Here is a 20,873-nt window from a genome sequence, read left to right on the forward strand (position 1 = left end):
TAGTCACCATAGATTAGATCCTCAGACCTTGTTCATCTTAAAGCTGAAAGTTTGTACCCTTTTTATAACCAACCTCCCCCCATTCCCCAGGCAACAACCACCACCACACTACGTTTCTCAGTTTGACCTTTTTTCCCCCTTAGATTCCACATATAACTAATACCATGCATTATTTTTCTTTCTCTCTTATTTCATTTAGCATATGCCCTACAGTTTTATTCATGTTGTCACAAATATTTCTCCATATGTATTTCCTGTGTACCAGTGGTTAGAATTAGAGGTTCAATGTGATTCAGGTTTATTTTGTTTTGGAAAGCATATTTCATGGGTGGTTCTGTTTGTATCTCCTATTACCTTAACTGGAAGCTGCCAAGACACCTAAAAAGAGAGCAAGATGAGAAAATGTTTTCTACCAAATATCAAGACTCGTTGCAAAGCTATGGTAACTGAAGCAGTGTGGTATTGGTAAAATTATTGAAAAGTAGACCAATCAAAGGGAATGGAGAGTCAAGACATCCATCTAATCATATACAGATTACTGATTTTCTTCAAAAGTGGCACTGCATAGTAGTGGGGAATAAGGGAAATGTTCAGTAATTGGTATAGGAACAACTGGATAGTCATATGGTGAATAATCAAATTATGTGAAAGGCAAATATAGACCTTTCTTTGAAGATTTGTTAATAAATTGATTTTAATCCTGTCACCTACCAAAAAAATAAAGAAAAAGGAAAGAGAGAGGGAAGGAGGAGGGGGAGAGGGAGAGAAAGAGAGAGAGACAACTGCTAAAATTTGAATAAGGTCTGGAGGTTAGACGTTATGCATCAATATTCAATTTTCCTGAATGCTATACTTGTGCTGTAGATATGTAAGTGAATATCCTTGTTCTTACAGTATTACTTAAGTATTCAGATGCAAAGGCTAAGAGGTCTAGAACATACTCATGGTTAAAAAAAAGCATATGTCAATATGTGTGTGCATATATACACGTTCACATACATTAAGAGAATAATGACTCAAACATGTTAACTGGTGAATCTGAGTACAGGGTACATGAGAGATTTTATATAATTTTTATAATATTTGGAAAGTTTTAAATTATTTCAAAATGAAGTTTAAAGAAATGTAAAAATTTATATCAAGCAAAATCCCATCATTTAGAGATAAGTAAAAATAAATACTTTTTTGTTCTTTTTTAATGAGATCACACAAAAATTCCATGCTTTGTGTTTTTCCAGGTTAATGTATTCTGGACATCTTCCAACATCCATAGCAAAATTTGCACTGGATAAGTAAATCATAAAATACTTTGGCAACCCAACTGATTATTTCTATGCTTGCTATTATAAACAATAATGCAATGAACATTCCTTTATATACATCTGCGGCAGATATGTATTTACTTCTGAAGATCAAAGGTTCATCTCTGGGGATCTATTCCTTAATTTTAATCCGATGTATCAGATGAAATAAAGCAATCATATTACAAATTCTTGGCTCCAGGAAATTTTTAGTAATTTTATTCATTTTTCATAGTTTTACAGCTTTAGTAAAAATAATGGTCACTGTAAACAAGTATAAAATGGAAGTTGATGGAAAAATAACCCCAAAGGCCTCCTTGACATCCCCCCTCAAAAAAAAAAAACTAGTTAGTATATGGCAAATATCCTTTTCACACACTGTCTTTAGGCATATATTCACTTTGAGAGGTCATTTATATCACGTGGATCTTACCAAGAGGGTTACAACCTATTTCTCCCCTGTTACTATGTATGGTTCTATGTCACCATTTTAATGGATTTGCTGGGAAGATTCCATCTGAAGGAATCCCTTTCCACTCTCAATACTTCATAGAGTTTATCAGCAGCATGGACTCTCCAAAACCTTGAAGATGTGCATCCTGACTGAAGTCTAACAGACTTCTCACTTTTAAAGACTCTTGCCAGTGTGGACTTTCTGATGGTATGTAAGCCGTGAACGGTGACTGAAGTCCTTACCACATATGTCACACTTGTATGGTTTTTCTCCTGTGTGGACCCTCTGGTGGGCGTGAAGCCGAGAACTCTGACTGAAGCCCTTCCCACACTCCTCACATTTAAACAGTTTCTCCCGAGCGTGAACACTCAGATGGACTCTAAGATTGGAGGGGAGACTGAAGGCCTTCCCACACTCCTCACACTTGTGGGGTTTCTCTCCTGTGTGGACCCTCTGGTGATGGCGAAGATTCAAGCTCCGCCCGAAGGCTTTCCCACACTCCTCACATTTGTAAGGCTTTTCACCAGTGTGGCCCCTCTGGTGGTATATAAACTGTGAACTGTAACGAAAGCCCTTTCCACACATGTTGCATCTGTAGGGCTTCTCCCCAGTGTGGACCCTCTGATGGGACTGAAGACCAGAGGACTGGCTGAAGCCCTTCCCACAGACACCACACTTGTAGGGTTTCTCGCCCGTGTGGACTCTCTGATGGACCCGGAAATCTATGGCCTGACTGAAGCTCTTATCACACGCCTCACATTTGTAGGGTTTCTCTCCTGAGTGGACTCTCTGATGAGCATGAAGGTTTGATCTCCAACTGAAGCCCTTCCCACACTCCTCACATTTATATGGTTTTTCTCCAGTGTGAATGACTTGGTGCAGTTTAAGATTTGAACTGTAACTGAAGTCCTTACCGCACATGTCGCATCTGTAGGGCTTTTCCCCTGTGTGGACTCTCTGGTGGGTCTGCAGCTTTGACGACTGACTGAAGCCCTTCCCACACGTCTCGCATTTGAATCGTTTCTCCCCGGTGTGGACGTTCTGGTGGACTTGAAGATTGGAAGCCTGACTGAAGCCCTTCCCGCACTCCTTGCATTTGTAGGGTTTCTCTCCCGTGTGGACACGGAAGTGGATGTGAAGATCTGTGTTACGGGTGAAGCCCTTCCCGCACGCCTCACATCTGTACGGTTTCTCTCCAGTGTGGACCCTCCGGTGGCATATCAAAGGGGAATTGTGACTGAACCCCTTGCCGCAGACATCGCATTTGTAGGGTTTCTCCCCGGTGTGGACCCTCTGATGTATGTGATAATGCGCGGCCTGTGTGAAGCCCTTCCCACACTCCTCACACTTATAGGGTTTCTCACCCCTGTGGACCCTCTGGTGAACACGAAGGTTAACGCTCCAGCCAAAGCCCTTCCCGCACTCGTCGCACTTGTACGGTTTCTCTTCGGTGTGGACTCTCTGATGGCACTGAAAATTTGAACTTTGGCTAAAGCATTTACCGCACTCCTCGCATTTGTAAGGCTTCTCCCCCGTGTGTGTCCTATAGTGGATGATAAGGCCTGTGCTGCTACTGAATCCCTTGCCACAACTGTCACACCTATAGGACTTCTCTCCCGTGTGATTAGATTGACGGGGATGAAAGGAGTTCCTATTGAAACCATCGCCGGATTCACGACATTTATCGACTTTTCCTCGTGGGTGAATTCTTTGATGACTTTGCAGATGGGAGCATTTCTCTCCCAGGTGAACCCTCGGATGAACTGGGAGCACTTCGCTATCACTGAAGCTTCTCCCACACTCTCTACAGGGATACAGTGTGTCTCCTTTGCAGGGTTTCTGTTCTGTGTCAGTTGTAACAGGATCACTCAGGGGTGATTTCTTCATGAAGGCTTCACATATACATGGGTTGTTTTTCCCGTTCATTTGCTTACCTCTACTCTGATTCCCTGACTCACTCACATACATATTCCCACAGGAATCCTGGGTTCTCGAAATCAAAAACTCTTGATTTTCAAGGTAACTGGAACTATCGCCTTTGTGGTTCATCATATGGTTCTCATTTTCAGAAACCTGAAGAGAATCACCTTGTAGGAAATGGGAAGTCCTCCTCTGAAGACAGCACGTTGAATCACTTGCGACCTGTTTCCAGATTTGCCAGCAAGACGGCTCTTCACATGAAAGGTATTTTAATGCGACTTTTCCAAGAGTCTCCACCTCATCGGGATTCTTGCTGCCTAAAAGAAAAAGCGATATTCAGAGGTGAGGACAAGTAAATGCTTTGTTCAGAAACATCGGGATTTCACACTCAGGGATAAGGCCTTAAAAAAACCAGAGAAAGGGTCATGTCTGTACCACACCACTTATCCTTTTGTTATGCTTTTTCGTGTAAGTGGAAGCAAAGAACAGGGTCAAGAGACTTTTCTGTAAATGTGACCTATTTAGAACCACAGGTCTAACGGTTTAATAGAAGAGCTGTAGGTTTGAAATCGGATGGCTGCAGGGCAACAAAGACAACCCACCTTCCAACCTACAGCAACGTCAATTAAAAGCCTAATCACTTGTTCCTTAGCAGGCTTATGACAAGTGGGCTTCTACTGAATTAGGTTAGGAAAGCACAGACTGTAGACATTAAACAGTACTTTAGGTCCTGGTAGATATGATCTAAGAGTAAATTTGGGAAGCGGTTGGGATAATAACATTCATTTTTCTAAGCCTGGGAGTGATTCTGGTCTCTGTAAAAAGAAGGGGGAAAGGGAAAACTAACCTTGGACAGCTGAGAAAGAACCTGGGAGGAGAAGAAAGAGAACAGATTCTCAAAGGCAACCCTGAATGGAGGAGAGGGAGAGTTATGTGCAGCTTGGAAAGCTTTTGCCCAGGAAGCTGCAAACCTTGCTTTTTCTCTCATTCCCTTCGGGTCTCTCTGCTCAAATGTCACTCAACTGGGTGAGGCCTTCCTATCACCCAGTATAAGATAATTCCTCCCACCCCAACACACCTTCCACTCTTCCCATCTGCCTTACTCTGCTTTCTTTTCCCCCATGGCACTTATTATTTGATTTACTATGTACTTCTTAATTTTTTCCTGCCCATTTAGAAGAACTAGGATGTAACAATCATGAGGAAAACAAACACTTTGATTTCTTCATTGTTTCATCCCCACTGTAACAGAATTTCTCAAATTGCTGGCATATACTCGTGAACTGTGAAATCCATTCCATACATTGTGACACTTCAAAGAAAAAGAAGTGGGAATTCCCTGGTGGTCCAGTGATTAGGACTCAGCACTTTCACTGCCAGGGCCAGGTTCGATCCCTAGTTGGGGAACTAAGATCCCACAAGCTGCATGGTGTGGCCAAGGAGGGAAAAAAAAAACCCTCAATATTCTGTAATAACCTATATGGGAAAAGAATCTGAAAAAGAATAAATATGTGTGTATGTATAACTGAACCACTTTGCTGTACACATGAAACTAACACAACATTGTAAATCAACTATACCCAATATAAAATAAAAATTAAATTTAAAAAAATAAAAGAAATTATGTGGAAAAAAATAATAAAAATATGAAAAGCATATCACAAGCAGTAAGGATAACACTATATAAAATGCTTGTTTCAGCTGTAGACATACACATAAATACGCACGTATGTTACATTTATACTTGGTCGGGATGTAAAATATTTCTTATTGAGAGTCATAGTTAAAAACGTATGGAAGCCACTGGCTTAAAATGTTTAAAGTGGTGCCAAGTCCTGAATGATTAATTTGCTTAAATAGAGAGTTACATTCAAATAATATAAACTGAACAAGTCCCAACAGGTATGTGCATATTTCAGGGTATGGTAGGCTAACTGAACATCCTAAAGATGTCCATGCCCTAATCCCTGGAACCTGCGAACATGTTAATGTACACAGCAAAAGGGACTTCAGATCTGATTAAATTAAGGATCTTGAGATGAGCCCAAAGAAGTCACAAGGGTCCGTAAAAAAAGGAAACGCGGGACTTCCCTGGTGGCGCAGTGGTTAAGAATCCACCTGCCAATGCAGGGGACATGGATTCGAGCCGTGGTCCGGGAAGATCCCACATGCCTCGGAGCAACTAAGCCTGTGTGCCACAACTACTGAGCCTGCGCTCTAGAGCCTGTGAGCCACAACTACTGAGCCCACGTGCCACAACTACTGAAGCCCACGCCTCTAAAGCCTGTGCTCCGCAACAGGAGAAGCTACGGCGATGAGAAGCCTGTGCACCGCAACAAAGAGTAGCCCCCGCTCGCCGCAACTAGAGAAAGCCCATGCGCAGCAACGAAGACCCAATGCGGCCAAAAATAAATAAATACATTTAAAAAAAAAAAGAATCCCTACAAAAACAAGCTCTTTATTTTGCACTCCTGTGACCTATAAAGAACATTTTAGGTAGTATTTGTACTTGAAGCATGGTTGCAAAATCCTGAAACATGCGGATGCTGAAGAGGTCAAAAAAACCTTTGAGAAAGGGTGGCAGAAAATGCTACCAGATTTGTTAAAAAAAGACTTGGTCTATGACACAAAACTGAAGTGTAACAATACGTAGGATCATGATTCCTGAGGTTCAGTTTGCATATAAAAATGAACCCCAGTGAAACTAACACATCATTGTAAATCATCTACACTTCAATTAAAAAAAAGAAAAAGAGAATGAGACCCTTTCCAGTAATATTCCTGAATGCATCAAACGTGAAGCAACATGTAGACATGAGAAGGGAGATGGACAAATGCAGATGGTTATATCCATTAACCACTCTCAGAATTCAGGGCCTAATCTATCATGTTTGCAGATAAGCTTCTCTCCTTCGTTTTTCAGGCAGAGCGAGAGTATATACATTTACATTCCCTAGGAATATCTGATGTTTTTAAATGGGTAGAACTGAGGAATATGCAAATTAAAGAGACGGGAAGGAAGGGGAGAGAAAGGAAGAGGAGGTCAAACAGTGAAGTAAACAGTGAGGATCTGAGCAAAGGCAGGAGAACAGAGGGCCTTGAAAGGCTGGGGAGAAAAGTGAAACAATGGCTGGGGATCCAGAGGATGAGGTGGTCTTCACAGATGAAGAAGGCTGGGGTCATAGGTCAGGAAGAGCTGTGAGGAGAGCTTCCTCACTTTTACTCAAAAGAATAGGATTTTTTTTTTTTTTTCGGTACGTGGGCCTCTCACTGTTGTGGCCTCTCCCGTCACGGAGCACAGGCTCCGGACGCGCAGGCTCAGCGGCCATGGCTCACGGGCCCAGCCGCTCTGCGGCATGTGGGATCTTCCCGGACCGGGGCACGAACCCGCGTCCCCTGCATCGGCAGGCGGATTCTCAACCACTGCTCCATGAAGGAAGCCCAAAAATAGTAATTTTTAAAGTAATATCTTCATTCAACAATTACGTACTGAGCATCTACTATGCAGAAGGCTCATCGGAGGCTTTGGGTAGAGACAGGAAATACAATTGCCCAAATTCCTACTTTCAAGGGGAGACGGATGAGGAACAAGTAAATAAAGACAAGTTACGAGGTCAGGAGGCTATCAGTGCTTCGATACAAAATAAGGCAGGGTGAGGGCACGGAGAATGGAGAGAGAATGGCACTGTAAATGGGGCAGACACACAAGGTCTGTCTGATGAGATGAAATTTGAGCAAAGACCTGAGTGAGTAAGGGAGTGGCTGCGGGCCTCTACACTGAGGCAGAGAGCTAGTCGAAGGTTGGGAAACAAGAAAACACTCCAAAGGGGCCAGGATGACATGAATGATCTAAGAAAGGGTAAAAGGATGGGTGATCAAAGAGGAACTCAGTGAGGAGGCCAGATCAGGTAGGGCCCTGCAGTCCACTGTAAGGACTCAGAGTGAAAGGGGAGGCCTTGGGAGGGTTTTGGACAGAGGAATGGTATGATCTTACTTGCTTTCTAAAGAACCAGTCTGGCTACCATGTGGAGAAGAGGTTACAGGAGTGCAAGAGCGGAAGCATGGAGACCAGTTTGGAGGAAGCTGTCACAGTCCAGGCAAGAGATGACAGCACGTGGACAAGAGCGGTCATCACGGACGTGGAGAGAAGATTAGCTGGTACCTGAAATAATAGCTTTGCAGTTCTCACTGGAATGCCCGTTTCTTTGGGTTTCTCTCTCCATCATCCAAATCTTTTCTTCTGTCTCCAACTGGGACACCATATCTGGCTTGAAGGGAAGATGTCCTATGAAAAGGCAGATATATATATTTAAGATGAACACAAAGCTTAAATAGATCTTTGTCCAAGTTCTATAACCCTCAAGTGATCACAAACTGTAATAAGAAATGAATTCAGGGAACTATACTCAATATTCTGTAACAACCTATAAGAGAAAAGAATCTGAAAAAGAATATATATATAATTGAATCATTTTGCTGTACACCTGAAACTAACACAACATTGTAAATCAACTATACTTCAATCAAAAAAAGAAAAACAAATTGAGGTCACAACCTAGTTCATGTCTACATATAGATAAAATTAGATTTAACCAATGTCTGTTTTTATCATATTTCCCACACTCTCATACCACTTACTGCAAACGGTCACAGTTTTTGCTACAATGTGAGGGGATCTTGATAAGGAACTCTGACAGTTTCTATTCTTATTCCATTTTATTCTATTTCACTGAAAAAAAAAATAATGCCAGTACAATGAACTAAGTTGACTCCAAGATCCACCAAAGTATCTGAAAGACAAAGTATAGACGCTAAGCTGCCCGTTTATAGATCATCTAAAACAGGGTTTCTCAGCTGAGGCACTACTGATATTCTGCACTGGCTAATTCTGTGTGGTGGGGGGCGGTGGTCCTGTGCATCGTAGGACGTTTAACAGCACCACTAGCCACTAGATGCCAGCAGCACCCCTCCTTCAGCTGTGACAATCAAAACTGTCTCCAGACATTGCCAAATGTCCCCAAGGAGGCAAAATCACCCCGGATGGAATTTTGCCTGAGCAGAGAGGGACCAGAAAAACCTATGGATTGGAAAAACTTGTGTCTTCAAGGTCAAGGAACCACTTCACAAGGTCCAAAGCTTTGAACAGCTGAGGACGAGACACTCTCAAGAGACTTGAAGTTCAGGGTCAGAGTGCCCGTCCTCACCCACTGAGACCAGGTTCCGGAAGTTCTCCACCATCACATCCTGGTACAGTTTCCTCTGGGCAGAGTCCAGCAGCCCCAGTTCCTCCTCGGTGAAGGTCACGGCCACGTCCTTGAAGGTCACTGCCTCCTACGGCATCAAACACATGTCACCTCAATCTCACAACCTCCATTGGAAGAAGGGCAGCATCGAGAAGGATAAAGAAGATTAACCCAAAAAATGGTTACCGATTTGGAGGGACTCCAGGCAGTTTTCAGTCCCAACACTTGCCCCTCTCAGTGACAGTGATGTCACCTCCCCGCTGTCCCACTCTATCTCTGCTTTTAATATTCGCAAAGTTCACAGGCTTTCTGCAACCCTCCAGGACAGGTACACAGCTCCTCACCTATGCTTTCAAGGCAAAAGCCATAACCACCTGCTGCGACACGCACAGCTGGTGAAGGCACAGGGTGAGTTCAAATTTCAAGGTTTTAATGACAGGACCCTGGGCAAATTCCTTTACCTCTCACTATCTTAATTTCCTCTTCTCTGTAATGGTGTCTCAATCACAAGGTGTTTGAAAGGATTAGACGAATGAACATGTGTAAAGCACTTACAATGGCGCCTGGCACATAAGAAGTGCTCAATAAATTTAAGCAAGCAGTATCATTAAAATCTCTTTCATTCCATTTTGTGACTGCATAGTATAGTATTCCTTAGAACTGATGATGTAGCTTTAATCTATCCAAATAAAGCACAATTAGTTACAGATTTTTACTTATCATCATCTGCTGTAAAGATCCTTTCACAGAGATCTCAACCAAGAAGTAGCAACTGCACTTTAAAATTTTTGAAAGCATAATGGCAGATTTCCATCTCAAAAGGTTTTCCCAATTCACCTTTCATATGAGGGAGTACAAATGTTCCTGAATCTCTACATTGGCCAAATAAGACATAATTCCGTTTTTTTAAAAAAAAGAAAATCTTCAACAATCTAAGTGAAATAAATAAATAGAAAGCTTTCATTAACGTTTGTACACATTTAGTTATTAAATTATTTTCTTCATAAATTTACTTTCCATTATTGTGACGCTCCTTTTCCTTCTTTTATTCATATTCCAGTTGGGTCTTACTTTATTTTACTAATTTCGATGAGAATTAGAGATATTAAACCTTTATCTAATGTTTATAAGTATGTCCCATCAATTCAAATATTACAAATATATAGCTGTGAATGCCTGAGGGAAAAGGAATATGAGAAAGCAAAAAGAGGTAGTTTGTAAACAGAGTAGTAGGGTAAATTATCTTTCTCTATTCCAAGTTTCCACAATTTTTCAAAGATTGCTTTGTGAAATAAAGATGATAAAATAAACCAAACAAAACGCACAGTCTGGCACACAACGTGCACGCAAGGTGTGTCGTGTTCATTAACCTTTCCAAGGAAGAGAAAAAAGGTGTGTCCAATCTTTGAGAAATAAAATCCCTTAGGAGTCAGAAAGCAATGCCTTACTTACCTGAAACTCAGTCATTTTCTCCCACTCCTTCCGGGGAAGGTCAGATTCCTGAGAAGGCATAACTGGGGAAGGACAAAGAAGCCATGAGATGCAGGCCAGGGCTGTCAGGAGCCCATGTGGATCTCTGCAGAAATTACACATGAGCACTCGTACTCCCAGGCAGAGGTGCTCACATACAGCTTGGTAAGCAGAGCTTGGAGTAGACTGCAGCTACTAGCAGGACTGTCAGCCAGCAGCCACTGGACAGTGAACAAGCAGCACAACCAAACACAGTATCCCTACCATAAAGACTTCTGATCCTACCATAAAAAAAAATGAGAAGACGATCTATGGACTGGGAGAAAATATTTGCAAATTATGCTACTGAAGGGACTAATTTCCAAAATATACAAACAGCTCATACAGCTTAATATCAAAAAAGCAAACAACCCAATCAAAAAATGGGCAGAAGACCTAAATAGGCATCTCCAAAGAAGACATACAAAATGGCCAAAAGGCACATGAAGAGATGCTCAACACTGCTAATTATTAGAGAAATGCAAATCAAAACTACAATGAGGTATCACCTCACATCAGTCAGAATGGCCATCATTAAAGTCTACAAATAATACATGCTGGAGAGAATGTGGAGAAAAGGGAACCCTCCTACACTGTTGGTGCCAATGTAAATTGGTACAGCCACTATGGACAACAGTATGGAAGTTCCTTAAAAAACTAAAAACAGAGCTACCATAGGATCCAGCAATCTCCCTTCTGGGCATATATCCAGAGAAAACTCTAATTCAAAAAGACATATGCACAATGCTCATAAGTTATTTTTGTAATAAGAAATAACGGCCCAATAAAAATTACATAAAACATGGGACTTCACTGGTGGCACAGTGGATAAGACTGCTCCCAATGCAGGGGGCCCAGGTTCGATCCCTGGTCAGGGAACTAGATCCCACACACATGCCGCAACTAAGAGTTCGCAGGCCACAACTAAGGAGCCTGTGTGCTGCAACTAAGGAGCCGGCAAGCCGCAACTAAGGAGCCCTAGAGCCGCAACTAAGGAGCCCGCCTGCTGCAACTAAGACCCCATGCAAGCAAATAAATAAATAAATATTAAAAAAAGTATCCATCAACATAGGAATGGATAAACAAGATGTGGTACATGTATACAATGGAATATTACTCTACCATAAAAAGGAATAAAATAGTGCCATTGGCAGAGATGTGGATAAATCTACAGACTGTCATACAGAGTGAAGTAAGTCAGAAAGAGAAAAACAAATATAGTATAGTATCACTTCTATGTGGAATCTAGAAAAACGGTACAGATGAACTTATTTGCAAATCAGAAATAGAGACACACGTTGAGAACAAACTTATGGATACAAAGGGGGGAAGAAGGGGGTGGGATGAATTGGGAGATTCAGATTGACACATATACACTATCATGTATAAAAGAGATAACTAATGAGAACCTACTGTACAGCACAGGAAACTCTACTCAGTGACCTGTGGTGACCTAAATGGGAAGGAAATCTAAAAAAGAGGGGACATATGTATACGTATGGCTGATTCACTTTGCTGTACAGCAGAAACTAACATTGTAAAGCAACTATACGCCAATAAAAATTTTTAAAAAAATGATACATGCACCCCAATGTTCATAGAACTATTTACAACAGCTAAGACATGGAAGCAACCTAAATGTCCATTGACAGATGAATGAATAAAGAAGTTGTGGTATGGAATGGAATATTACTCAGCTATTAAAATGAATGAAATAATGCCATGTTCAGCAACATGGATGGACTTAGAGATTATCATACTAAGCGAAGTAAGCCAGACAAAGACAAATATCATATAATATCACTTATATGTGGAATCTAAAACAATGATACAAATGAACTTATTTACAAAACAGAAATAGACTCACAGACACAGAAAACAAACATGGTTATCAAAGGGGATAGTGGGTGGGGAAAAGGGAGGGAGGAGGAAGGGGGAATAAATTTGGAGTTTGGGATTAACATATAGACACTACTCTATATAAAACAGATAAACAACAAGGACCTACTGTATAGCACAGGGAACTATACCCAGTACTTTATAATAACCTATGATGGAAAAGGATCTGAAAAAGAATATATATAAAAAACTGAATCACTTTACTGTACACTTAAAACTAACACAACATTGTAAATTACCTATACTTCAATAAAAAAAAAGAATAATAATGAAAATAAAACCTGAAAAAAAAAAGATTTCTGATCCTGGGGGTGGCAGGAAATGAAACGCAACGTAACAACAATGTGGGTTTAAAAAAAAAAGAAAAGGGCTTCCCTGGTGGCGCAGTGGTTGGGAGTCCGCCTGCCGATGCAGGGGACACGGGTTCGTGCCCCGATCCGGGAAGATCCCACATGCCGCGGAGCAGCTGGGCCCGTGAGCCATGGCCGCTGAGCCTGCGCGTCCGGAGCCTGTGCTCCACAACGGGAGAGGCCACAACAGTGAGAGGCCCGCGCACCGCAAAAAAAAAAAAAAAAAAAAGAAAAAGAAAAGAATAAAACAAAGAGTTCTGGAGTCAAAGTCCTAGGTTTAAATCCTGGAAAAGATACTACGCACCCATGTAATGTAGGGGTATTACAAAAAACCTCTCTGTGCCTCTCTTCAGTCATCTACACAATGAGGATAGGATATGCACCTGGCCACTCCTCGTAAACCATACCCACCACGTAGAGTTGTTCCAAGGATTCAAGGAGTAGATGGAAAGTTCTAAAAATATAGGAGTCCCTTTTTCTTGCAGCTGCAAAAAAGCAGATGATCCTTTGCATCAGAAACTGTATCTGCCAATGTCTTTTCTAACAATAACAACAAAAGAGACCTAAAAGGCATCTGGATTTTGTATATGGCTGCTCTCCTATGAAAGTCACCTGTATTTTCTGAAAGCCCTGATTCTGACATAAAATTTCTCCTTACTTAATAATTTGTTGCCCAGTTAATAATATTTTACTCACACTTGTATTAGTTTTCTAAAAAAGTATCATTTCCTGACAATTTATTTCACTGAGGCCAGAAAAGGCTTACTGGTAAAAGCCTTTCATCCTATGTGCATGGAGATAAAGAAAAACACATAGAAAAGAAAAAGAGGCAAAATAAAAATCAAGAAACATGGAAGATAGATTGAGAGGCTCCAACATTTGTCTAATAGGAGTGTAAGAAGGGAATGGAAGCAACTACAGAGAGGTTTTATTTCAAGAGATAACTGCTGAGTTCACATATAGAAATTCTGAACAGTATAAATAAAAATACATATACTCCTAAACAAATGACAGTGAAACTCAGGAAGGCAAAGGATAAATAACTAAAAACAACAACAAAAATCCTTAAACCTCCCAGAAAGTATAATTTACCTAATAAAAATGACAATTAGGTTGACAGAAACAGGGAAGCAGAATGGAGATCTAAAATATATGAATATTTCCAAAATGAAGGAAAAAAATCGTGAATCTTGATTTCTATGCTCAACTAAATGGTTATTTATAGGAGAGAGGAAGAAAGACGTTTAGCTGCTTAAAAAAAGAAAATTTATAACGAAATGAATCCTAAAAGAACTGATGGTAAGGAAACATGTAAATATGTTGGTAATATCTTTGTTAGAAGAAAAAACAACCTAGAACGATATGACAAATTTTGAGGGTGGTTTTAATAAAAAGTAAACCTATAACCTAGCCTGCAGTGGAAAAAAAAAAAAAAAAAGGTGGTATGAGGGAGCCATCATCAAATATCAAGTGTATTTTTATTTAGTCTCTATATTTTTCAGAATGAGAATACATGCTGATTAAATCTAGTGATTGTTGAGGCAGATATCATTTTTAAAAGTTAAAACATAAGACCACACAATTTTCAAATGAGTTGAGGGTAAATAAAAGGAATAAACTGAACCGAAGATAATAAAAGAGAATAAAAGGAAGAAATGTAGAGCATAGTGATTTAAAAATAAATATTTTAAAAATATTTTACATAAATCAATGAAGTTAGAACACACCTCACACCATACACAAAAATAAACTCAAAATGGATTAAAAACTTAAATATAAGACAAGACACCATAAAACTCTTTTAAAAGAGAACATAGGCAAAACGTTCCCTGACATAAATCATATCAATGTTTTCCTAGGTCACTCTCCCAAGGCAATAGAAATAAAAGAAAAAAATAAACAAATGGGACCTAATCAAGTTTATAAGCTTTTGCATAGCAAGGGAAACCATAAACAAAATGAAAAGAACCTATGGAATGGGAGAAAATATTTGCAAATGAAAGGACTTGATAAGGGCTTAATTTCCAAAATATACAAACAGCTCGTACAACTCAAACAACCCAATCGAAAAAGAGGCGGAAGACCCAAATAGACATTTCTCCAAAGGAGACATACAGATGGCCAACAGGCATGTGAAAAGATGCTCATCGTCGCTAATTAGAGAAATGCAAATCAAAACTACAATGAGGTACCACCTCACATTGGTCAGAATGGCCATCATTAAAAAGTCTACAAGTAATAAATGCTGGAGAGGGTGTGGAGAAGAGGGAACCCTCTTACATTGTTGGGGGGAATGTAATTTAGTGCAGCCACTATGGAAAACAGTATGCAGGTTCCTCGAAAAACTAAAAGTAGAGTTGCCATATGATCCAGCAATTCCACTTCTGGGCATATACCCAGACAAAACTATAATTCGAATAGATACATGCACCCCAGTGTTAGTAACAGCACTATTTCCAATAGCCAAGCTTATGGAAACAACCTAAATGTCCACTGACAAATGAATGGATAAAGAAGATGTAGTGTGTGTGTGTGTGTGTGTGTGTGTGTATATATATATATATATATATATATATACACAATGGAATATTACTCAGCCATTAAAAAGAATGAAATAATGCCATTTGCAGCAACATGGATGGACCTAGAGATTATCATACTAAGCGAAGACAGAAAGACAAATACCATACATATCACTTATATGTGAAATCTAAAACACGACACACATGAACTTATCTACGAAACAGAAACAGACTCACAGACATAGAGAATAACTTGTGGTTGCCAAGGGGAAGGGGGCTGAGGGAGGGAAGTATTGGGAGTTTGGGATTAACAGAGGCAAACTATTATATATAGGATGGATAAACAACAAGGCCCTCCTGTATAGCACAGGAAACTATATTCAATATCCTGTGATACACATAATGAAAACGAATATGAAAAAGAATATAACTGAGTCACTCTGCTGTACAGCAGAAATTAACACAACACTGTACATCAACTATACTTCAATAAATTTTTTTTAAATATTTTAAAACATATTTTAAAGTAAATAAAACATTTTAAAAAATATTTTAAAAACACATGTACGTATGGTAGAAAAACACATGTACATATTAACAAGCAATTAAACATTCTCAGGTGTAGTCAACAGACAACTGATCTTTTTCCTAGTGGTAATTTACTAAGTGAAGGAAATCTGATTAACTGAAAACAGATGACGGACCAACAAAGACCTTTCAGTAGTGTGTACCTGGGGCTATGCTGTGAGGGGCCAAGAGGTCCGTCCTTCCTCCCGTTTCCGAATTCAGGACTGGCGAAGAAAAGGATGTGGTGGAAGAGCACGACTGTATCCGTCTGCCGGATACACTGCCACGGGACGTCCCCAGGCACTAGCGCGGGGTGACTCGGTGCTTCCTAAAAAACGAGATCAGTAAAAGCTCGGGAAAAGCTCGGGAAGGGCTGTCTCCCGATGTCTGACAGAAGGACCGTGCCATCGCTCCTCGCTCTCTCCCTTCACTTGGGCGTCCAGTCAAAAGGGCGGTCGTGAGAAAATGAACTGCGTCAACAGCGAGAGTCAACCCGTTATGTGACACCAGCGTTCGAAGCTGTTGACACGTATGGTCTCACTCGATTCTAATCACAACCCTACCCAGTAGTGACCGTCTCTCCCGCTGTCTTCCAGAGGAGGAAAGTAGGACGCACGGATAATCAACAACTCGCCATATATTGTACCGATAGAAGTAGCAGCTCTGCTTGGTAAGCGGGGGAGGAGAACAGAAGGATGCCGCACTTGCGCCCTCCACCTCTCAGCCTCCGCCGGCGGCCGCGACTTCTCCATCCTAAGACAGCCGGCTAGGTAGCGACTAGTCCCACGCTCAGGCCGAAAAGGCTCGCAGGGGTCTTGGGGGTGCAGGGCCGACTCACCTCCCGGATCGAAAAAATGGTGCCTGCCTCGCTTTCCCGGAGCGGAAGTGCCTCTGACTACACAGCGCTCGGAACTACACTTCCCAGAAGCCCCGGACACACGCCGCAGCCCCTCGTTTCCGGATAGAGTCCAGGGGAATACACTTCCCAGAGCGCCAAGAAGAGGAAGGGCCGTGTCCTCCCCGTTGGAGCTTTAAAACAAAACAAAACAACCCCAAACTCTTGGGAGTTCTCGGCCAACGACTTCCAGGATCCCCTTCGTGTGAAGCAGTTCTCTGACGCCGGTAGAGCTTAGCTTTATCTCACTGACAAACAAAACATGATAAATATTTGAAGAGTCAGAATCTTAAAAGACTGAAAGAAACAGATCAGTGTAATAGAACTGTACCCCCTCTACCAGAGGAAAAAAAGGGGGGGAGAAGGGAAATGATAGGCTTAAAATGCAGTTTTAGGCGATTTTTAGATGAGTGAAAGACCCAAAAAATGCACCAGGGGCAGATTGTATTGTCGATTTCCACTATTGTTAACAGAACAGTCAAATAATTCAGAACTTGGCTGCTGAGGACACCACCACATGGAGTGAAAAGACAAGCTTCAGCATGCACTGTGTGATCAATTTCTCAAATCAGGGCCATTGTAATCAATCCTCAGGGAGTTTCTTAACTTGAAAGACAAGCACGTTGTTGTTAATTAGGTGTTTATACAATAGTCACTACAAAGACTGTTGTTTGTTCAAATATATTGATGGAAGAAATTTGCACATACTGAGGTATGGGGAAGTCATTCTGGCTTTTATGTAATTTAACTTTACACTTTACGCTAACTAAAACAGCCTGTTTTGTGGCCTAGTAAACATACATCTGCTTTAGCCATTAAGGAAAAGGGTGCAGGACTTCCCTGGTGGTCCAGTGGTTAAGAATCCACCCGCCAATGCAGGGGACATAGGTTCGAGCCCTGGTCTGGGAAGATCCCACATGCCGCGGAGCAACTAAGCCCGTGTGCCACAACTACTGAGCCTGTGCTCTAGAGCCCGCGAGCCACAACTACTGAGCCCGCACGCCACAACTACTGAAGCCTGAGTGCCTAGAGCCCGTGCTCCGCAACAAGAGAAGCCACCGCAGTAAGAAGCCCGCACACCGCAACGTAGAGTAACCCCCGCTCGCCGCAACTAGAGAAAGCCCACGCACAGCAACAAAGACCCAATGCAGCCATAAATAAATAAATAAATAATAAAAATATATTATTTTAAAAAAATAAAAATAAAAAGTGTGCAGTGTCCAGAAGTAAAGAATGCCTGTTTTGAAGAAAGAAAAATGCCTCCCTCTCTGGGATGTCAATGCTAGCTTTCCTTCAATGATAAGGCTCCCTGGAGCTGAGGCCATGCTGACTCGTAATGTGAGTGCTAATGTCTTTTTTGAAACCTTGAAAGAATATACTCCTGTCATGTTTGATGTTCTTTGTTCTGACAAGATATAAAACTGCTGAAAACTATGCTTCTTTGGAACAGTTCCTCAGAGCCATCTGAGAGGCTGCCTCCCAAGCTACAGTCTTCAGTTTGGCTCAAATAAAACTCTCATCTATTCTTATTATAGGTTGATTATTTCCATTAACAGTATGACAGAATTGATGTTTCAAAGAAATGAGACTGGAGAGAAGAGAGGAATACCTAAAACTATCCATATATCCATGACAATATATTTTTGCATTTCTCATTTCTGAACATATATTCCTTTTTCTGTTATTCTTAGCAGCTATCTCTTATGGAGCACTTAGTGTGTGCCAGGGACTACTCCCAACTCTTTAGACTCTGGGATCTCACTTCATCTTCACGACTTTTTTTAGGTAAATACTATTATTTCCTCTATTTTACAGTTTACAACAGAGCCAGAGGCAGAGAGAGTTAAATAATTTGCCCATGTTACTAAATTAGTAAGTACTAGAGCCAGGTTTCAAAATGTGGCATTTGACAACCACAGCCTGAGAGGTAACCATTACACTAACCACATCTTTTTTTTTTTTTTTTTTTTTTTTTGCGATACGCGGACCTCTCACTGTTGCGGCCTCTCCCGTTGCAGAGCACAGGCTCCGGATGCGCAGGCTCAGCGGCCATGGCTCACGGGCGCAGCCGCTCCGCGGCATGTGGGATCTTCCCGGACCGGGGCACGAACCCGTGTCCCCAGCATCGGCAGGCGGACTCCCAACCACTGCGCCACCAGGGAAGCCCATAACCACATCTTTTATAATCAACATGAACAGAATGTTTAACTTCAATCAATTTTTTCTCCTTCCTGATGCCAGAAAGCTGTAGCCTAACATGGAAATTCAATCCTTTTCACATGCGTGTCTATCCAGTGCCCTTAAGGGAAGGTCCAAATACTTTGGCCAGCCTCACAAACAGGAATCTTCCATATGCTTGTTTCCCTCTTCAAATCTGCTTTCCACACTACATGTCCAGCTGTGGTGAATCGCTTGTACTCCTACAAAAAGCTTTTTTGTATCTGCTGTTCCTTCTTGTCATATACTGCTGCTCTCTTCACTTCTAGGTCATAGCTTAAATATTCCCTGCTCCAGTAAGACTTCTTGTGAGTTCTTGTCTTGCAGACTAATACAAACCACGTATGATAACCATGATCACAGACTTGGACTCAGGCTGCCTAGGTTAAAATACTCGTTCTGCCGCTTACTCTGTGAACTCTGTCCCTTCTTCTTCATTTGTAAAATGGAAATAATAATAGGATTGATGTGAGGAAGATACATGTAATAAATACATGTAAAAGCACTGGAAACTCTGCCTGGCTCACGACCACCTACAACAAGTTAGCAAATATTCTCAGATGATAAACACAGGACACATAAATTAGAGACAGTTGGTTTCTAAATAAGTTTTCTTTAGATCATTAAAATATTATCAATAATTAATGTATATCAACTTTTGAATGCTGTGGAAGAAATTAGTAGATACTGCAACCCATTGAAAGTGAGATAAAGGATCACTAAAGTTTATATTTTTCTCCTTTACTGTTTCCTAAGTCCATTTCAGGAATTTTGAATAAAATCTAACTGAGCTGCAGGCCTCTGTTTCAGGATGTTGGACAGCTACACCAGCCACAAATACTGAAGAATTTCTCCCTGCCAGTCTTTGGTGCTAAGTACACTTTAAAGAATATGACATTCTCCCTGAAACAAAGTAGCACACAGCCAAAGGCAGAAGCAGATCAGAAACCAAGATTTAGAAGACTGGACTGTTTCAAGTCAAACTGCAAAATAGAGAAACCAAATTCATAATTATTCCTCTCCAACTTTCAATGTTTCTATGTCCCTAAACTTTCTTACCTACATAACTACCATCCTCCTGGCTGCCAGGAATGAAAACCGTGAAGTTAACAGTTGCTTTCCTTTACTCTTCATATATAATCAATTTATGTTCATGCATTTTCAATTCTAGTGACTCCATGATTGGGGTTTGTTTTTAGTTTAAATTATTCCATCTTCTCTTCCTCCCAATCTCCCCAAAAGTATTTTGTGTGTGAAGGGGAATGGACACAATTAGATAGGGAAAACTTTGACAAGGGTTGCAGACGACTGATGGGGTGGTGGGCAGGTTTCATTACACTATTTTCTCTGTTTTGTGTATGTTTGGGCCTTTCCTTAATAAAAATTTAGGAAGAAATACCATGAGTAGTACAGCTCCAATGCAAAATGCATTAAAAATTTTAACAGTGTTATCTCTAAACCTTGAGATTATGGGTAATTTCGTTTCTCTCCTTTTTACAGTTCTGTATTTCCTAATCTCTCTATAGTGGGCATACATTCCTTTTATAATGAGGATATAAATTACAAAGCCCCAAACCACTTCCAAACCTGATAGAAAAAAAGACTTCTTTAAACCATTCACATGACTATTTCTGATGATTTTTTTTTTTTAAAGTACAAAAGTACAGCATAGATATTAAAAACCCAGATTTGAGACTTCAACTCCTCAGGTTCAAATGGTAGTTCTGCCTCTTACTAGCTATTAAGTCTTGGGCAAATAAGATAAACTCACAAGAGTAAATGTTTAAAAAAAAAGAATTTTTCCTTGTCCAAAGGGTCTGTTTTTCCTGTCCTTTTTCTTAGAGCAACTCCATAAAAAACCCAGGGCTTTTGGATCCTTTCTTTAACTTTTCCATATGCATGAAAATCTTGTTAGAGGCTAAGGAAGCCTCTTACCAAGTTTACAACCCAGAATCGTTTTTCAAAGTCCTGGCGTTTTTCCCTTTAGAATGTAAAC

At 40.8% G+C, this 20,873-nt stretch overlaps 2 protein-coding genes across 13 annotated transcripts in view; both read right to left on the reverse strand.

The window, feature by feature from the left end:
* Positions 1-1,505: 1,505 nt before the first annotated feature.
* On the reverse strand, positions 1,506-16,060 carry ZNF227 (zinc finger protein 227). Of its 6 annotated transcripts, none has more exons than XM_030873995.2 (6): positions 15,930-15,995; positions 13,088-13,161; positions 10,371-10,432; positions 8,880-9,006; positions 7,838-7,960; positions 1,506-3,992 (listed from the first exon to the last, which is right to left on the reverse strand). In XM_030873995.2, exons 3-6 carry the CDS (start codon positions 10,428-10,430, stop codon positions 1,930-1,932), a joined length of 2,373 nt encoding a protein of 790 aa, XP_030729855.1. In that variant the 5' UTR covers positions 10,431-10,432; positions 13,088-13,161; positions 15,930-15,995; the 3' UTR covers positions 1,506-1,929. The 6 variants fall into 6 exon arrangements, with proteins under 6 accessions (XP_030729855.1, XP_030729854.1, XP_060144966.1 ...); XM_030873994.2 differs by having other exon boundaries at positions 13,060-13,161; positions 15,930-15,993; XM_060288983.1 differs by having other exon boundaries at positions 13,084-13,161; positions 15,930-15,973.
* Positions 12,611-20,873, reverse strand: part of LOC115862336 (zinc finger protein 226) — a 30,833-nt gene continuing 22,570 nt past the window's right edge. For all 7 annotated transcript variants that reach the window (XM_060288986.1, XM_060288988.1, XM_030874003.2 and 4 more), the window contains 2 exons: positions 15,930-16,908; positions 12,611-13,161 (listed from right to left, as the gene is read on the reverse strand). Coding sequence is in view for 1 of the 7 variants with exons in the window: in XM_030874003.2 (XP_030729863.2) it covers positions 16,901-16,908 (8 nt within the window). In the remaining 6 variants the exon portion in view is untranslated. The remainder of the gene's footprint in view (positions 13,162-15,929; positions 16,909-20,873) is intronic.

Source organism: Globicephala melas, chromosome 19 (assembly GCF_963455315.2).
Source record: "Globicephala melas chromosome 19, mGloMel1.2, whole genome shotgun sequence".
Lineage (NCBI taxonomy): Eukaryota > Metazoa > Chordata > Mammalia > Artiodactyla > Delphinidae > Globicephala > Globicephala melas.